The following is a 4,866-nucleotide window of genomic DNA, read 5'->3' as shown; positions in this document are numbered from 1 at the left end:
AGGGGCAGCCACAGCTTCTCTGCCCAACCTGTTCTTCCTGAGGATCCTGTGCCCCACCTGCCTCCTCTCCTCCCCCTGTTCCCGACTGAGCTGCCTCCCTTTACCTAATCCAGCCCATTGCACCTGAATTTCACCTACATTTCACCAAATCCTGCCTCCTGGTGACACCCCCCTCCCCCCATCTCTGTGCCCTTTCCATCCAGACACCTGCTCTGGTGTCAAGGGATTCAGAACATTACTGGTTGAAAATCTACTTTGTATTACAGAAAATGTGTATTTAGCTAATTATTGACTGATTTATACAAACAGAAACAAGTCAATGCTTTTACACGAAAAAATTTGCAGTTTAGCTAAAAGGTTGTTATCTTTTTGTTTACTTTTTAAAATTCAACTCCGATTTTTACCTAAGAAAATACTTTTAAATTTTGCAGCCTTAGTTGTGCAGTTTCACGTAATAAAAAAAAAAAAATTAAATTCTGTAAAACTACTTTAAAAAAAAAAATTTCAGCAATTGCCTTTTTTTCCTGACTCACTGACACTGTGAAGCATCTGAGCCGGGTGCTGAAGCCCCCCCAGCCCCCGTCCTCACGCCCCTGCCCTGCCACACAGCACCCACCTGGCTGTCCCTGGCAGTGCCACCTCAGGGATGCCCGGAGAGGAAGGTCTCCCGTGCTCCAGGGCTGGGCATAAATCACCTCAGACGGTGCCAGGGGGACTCTCCTGGCTGGGGATCCCCAGGGGCACAAGGCCTCTCCAGGCTCCTCTGTAACAACGTCAGCGCAGGGCCGGAGGGGAACAGCCCAAATCCCACACCAATTCTCCCTCTGCTCAATTCTCTAATGAATGGCAGGTGCTAGGAGGTCAAGGAGTCGTGGAAACATGGAATCCTGGAATGGTTTGGGGTGAGAGGGACTTCAGAGACCATCCCATCCCATCCCATCCCATCCCATCCCATCCCATCCCATCCCATCCCATCCCATCCCATCCCATCCCATCCCATCCCATCCCATCCCATCCCCTGCCATGGGCAGGGACACCTTTCAGTAGCCCAAGTTGTCCCAAGTCCTGTCCAACCTGGCCTTGATGGCCAGCCCAGACAGGAATGTGCTGCATGAGCTGCCTCCAGCAGAATTCAAAGGCCTTTTTTGTGTTTTCCTGGAGCAATGCCAGGGCAGTTTCCTTCCTGGCTCTGCTGTACCAGTGGCTGGAAGCCTCTCCTGCCTCTCATTCCAAGCCATGGAATGGGCTGCTGTGCCTCCACCAGACCCTCCCCAAGGCCTTGGCAGTGTAAAGCCAAAATGTGCAAATTCAGCATAGAAAAAAAATGCAAATTTGGGACAGCAGGAAAATTCTGTCAACTGCTTTTTTTAGATGTCAAGGAAGGTGCAGCAGAAAGTTGGACAAACACCACAAAGACAGGAAAAGGTATGTTTGAGGTGAAGAATGACAGGATCAATCCAGTTTTGAACTGGAATGCATTTAGCTGAGTTTTATTTTTAAATTAATGTGGAAGTGAGGACTAAACATGGCATTTTGGGAGGGATTCATCTGAACACAGTTGCATACACGGGGTTGGTCTGTGATTGAAGCCAGTCCTGAGATCACCTTCATAGCCATGGACACAGTGATTTTAGGGCAGGATTCAGAGAATCATAGAATGGTTTAGGTTGGAAGTGGCTTTGAAGTTCATCCCATTCCACCCCCTGCCATGGGCAGGGACACCTTCCACCAGCCCAGGGTGCTCCAAGCCCCTTCCAGCCTGGCCTGGGACACTTCCAGGGATCCAGGGGCAGCCACAGCTATAACAGGATCTGTGCATTGACCCCTTGAATTATCACAGGGATGTTCCTGGCACTGGGAACATCTCCAGACTCAAAGGTGGGTTCTTGCTTCTCTGTGTCATCTGGAAAGGAGGAAGGGAAAGAGGACCTGACATGTACTCTTTCTCCCAGTCCCAAATAACTCTTGTCACAGAGCAGGGTCTCGTTGAAGCCCAGGAGTCCTCCCTGCTCCCTGCTCCTGCTCACCGTGGGCATTCCCTGGAACGCAGCTGGCGCTGCCTCGGCCTCGACGGGCGTGCCTGGAAAAGCAGGCGCGGTCCGTGCGGGGCAGGAGCAGTCTGAGCAGGGCCTGGCGGATGGGCCCGCTCCTCAGGCTGTACACCAGGGGGTTCAGCGCGCTGGGCAGGGTCACGTACAGGTCTGCCAGCAGCACCCGCGCGGGCAGGGGCACGGCGCCGCCCCAGTGCTGGGCGTAGATGGAGACGATGCCGGGCAGGTAGTAGAGCAGCACCGCGCACAGGTGGCACCCGCACGTGCTCAGGGCCCTCCGGCACGCCCCGTGCCCCAGCGCGGCCCGCAGGATCGCGGCGTAGGACGCGGCGATGACGGCCCCGTCCGTGCCCACGATCAGGGAGGAGCCGGCCACGCTGTAGAGCCCGGCGGGCGCGGGGTCGGCGCACGCCAGCTCGGCCACAGCCAGGTGCTCGCAGTATGAGTGGGGCACCACGCGGGAGCTGCAGTAGGGCAGGGCCGTCACCAGCCCCGCCAGGGGCACCGCGAACAGGAGGCCCCTCAGCACGACGGCCAGGCCCATCTGGGCCACGGCCCGCACGCTCAGGATGGTGTGGTACCTGAGGGGGTGACAGACCGCGACGTAGCGGTCGACGGCCATGGCCACGAGCAATCCCGACTCCTCCGAGGTCGCGGAGTGGACGAGGAACATCTGCACGAAGCAGGCCGCGTAGCCGATCTCGGCAGAGCCCAGCCACAGCACGCTCAGCAGCTTGGGGACCACGGCCGTCACCATGAGCACGTCGATGGCCGCCAGCATGGCCAGCAGCCGATGGGAGGGGGCACACAGGGACTCGTCCAGCCCGGTCACCAGCAAAACTGCCCCGTTTCCTACCAGGGCCATGACATAGGCTGAGCAGAAAAGGACACCCAGGCAGGTGGGGAAAGCTTCCAGGCCAGGGACACCCACCAGGATGAAGGAGGAGGAGCTGCTGTTGGAGGGATCCGGAGCCATGAGGGAGAATCTTGATTTGTATTTAGAAGAAGACACGGAGTTTTCAGCCCTGTGGTGTCAGGGGGATAAGGAAGAGACTCTGCATCAGGGCAAGAGCCAAATCAGGAATGCACACTGTTGTTGCAGTGGTTGAGACATCACCTTTTCCTCCTGGAAAGGGTGGTGAGGCCTTGGCAGGGGCTGCCCAGGGAGGTTTGGAGTGCCCAGCCCTGCAGGTGTCCAAGGCAGGCCTGGCCGTGGCACTCAGTGCTCTGGGCTGGGGGACAGGGTGGGGATGGGGAACAGGGGGGATCCGTGGGCTGGGAGGGCTTTTCCAGCTGCAGTGATTCCAGGATTCTGTGATTCTATGATCACCTGATAGGAATGGATCAGAAACACTGAATAAATGGGGCTGTTGTGGATTGGAAGTTGCTACAAACTGAAGAAGTTCATGTTTGAGGTTAAGCCAGGGATAACCAAGGCACTTTTACAGTCTGTTGCTTGTGAAAGGCTTAGTTGCTCACCAGGGCTCAGCTGGCATCCCAAAATAAGCTGCGAGAACAAGGAGAGCAAGGTCAGCTTCCAGCCCTGGCTTCCCTGCATGAGCCCAACAGAGGAAGTCCCTCCAGATTTGTGGGGCAAAAAGTGGTCTCAGACATCCCTGGGACATCAAATGTGATCATGAAATTGCTTTTCTCTGCTCTGTCTCCAATCTGTCATTCACCTGCAAGACCAAGCAGAGCAAAATGCTTGTTTCTGAGGTTTTATTCTGACAGGAGAAGTTTGGAGGTAACACAGAAACTCCAGAGAACAGTCCCAGGGGGACAGGAGGAGTCTGAGTGGGCAGGATCTGCACATTCATTTGTACTGAAACTTTGCTGCTGCTGCTGCTTCTCCCCACAAAGTGGCAAAGAACAGGCAGGTGCTGACACACCAGATCCTGCCTGATGGGAGAAATTCCCTGGGTGATCGTCCACCGGGAGCTTCTTAGAGAGGAGCAAGCTCCCACTGGAAAGACACAAACTCACCTGCTGTTAGCCCCAACATTTAGGAGCTGTCTTACCTCTCCTCCCATGCTGGGCTGGCTCTGGCTGTTGTCTCCAACCCTCCCTTCCACAGTCTGGGAGTTACAAGCTTGAAGTTGAACACATTTATTCTCCATCAGTACAAAAATCTAAGGTGGGAGAAGGGGGGAAATGCAGAACACTGTGAGGAAGCAGCTCAGCAGGACTCTGGTCACCCACACACCTCTGCAGGTGGAAACCACACCTTGTTCTGGGCTGGTGTGTCCCCTCCAGCTCCCAGCTTGGGACCTGGCAGCAGATGTCAATGTGCACCATCAGTGTGTGCTGCCCAGAGGGTTTTTGCTGTGGGAGCTGGTATCCCTGGACACGCTCTGAGGTTCAGGTTTTCCCTGCCCTGAAGCCCTGAATCAGGACAGCCAGTCAGCTCCGGGGCTGTTCTTGCTGGAGCCCCTCTCTTGACAGGCATCCCACCCACAGGCTCCCTGTCCCTGTGTTAGGGAGGAAAAGCAGTGACGTGTCCCCTCCACATCCCACACACAGACAGTGTGCACCTCCTTCCCCTCCAGCCCTTGGCAAAGGCACAAGTGCTGGGAATTGTCCTGTTTTACAGGGAGAACAGAGACATGGAAGGGTTAAAGCAGCCTGCTGGCACTTTGGGAAGAGGATGCCAGTTTCTCAGGAGCTGGTACCCTGTGTTTTCCCCAATATACCAAAGGGCCAGACCTCATCTCCTTGGATTTCCAGTCGTTTGACTTCCTTGACCCCAAAATATTTTCATCTCTCCTCCAAGCTGCTTTGAGTCCTCTTCAGGACACAAACCAGGAGGCTTTTCAGC

General features: G+C 55.2%; 1 protein-coding gene across 1 annotated transcript; it reads right to left on the bottom strand.

Annotated features, from left to right (window-relative positions):
* Nucleotides 1-1,799: 1,799 nt before the first annotated feature.
* LOC114072444 (olfactory receptor 52I1-like) lies at nucleotides 1,800-3,226 on the bottom strand. The gene is made up of 2 exons (XM_027910339.1): nucleotides 2,028-3,226; nucleotides 1,800-1,903 (listed from the first exon to the last, which is right to left on the bottom strand). Exons 1-2 carry the CDS (start codon nucleotides 3,025-3,027, stop codon nucleotides 1,800-1,802), a joined length of 1,104 nt encoding a protein of 367 aa, XP_027766140.1. The 5' UTR covers nucleotides 3,028-3,226.
* Nucleotides 3,227-4,866: the final 1,640 nt, after the last annotated feature.

The sequence above is a fragment of the Empidonax traillii genome, unplaced genomic scaffold, assembly GCF_003031625.1.
Source record: "Empidonax traillii isolate 1590-97213 ecotype Southwest subspecies unplaced genomic scaffold, ASM303162v1 scaffold3222:size14201, whole genome shotgun sequence".
Classification (NCBI taxonomy): Eukaryota; Metazoa; Chordata; class Aves; order Passeriformes; family Tyrannidae; genus Empidonax; species Empidonax traillii.
Note: the sequence above shows the minus strand (reverse complement) of the source record. Positions and strands in the feature narration are given on the sequence as shown.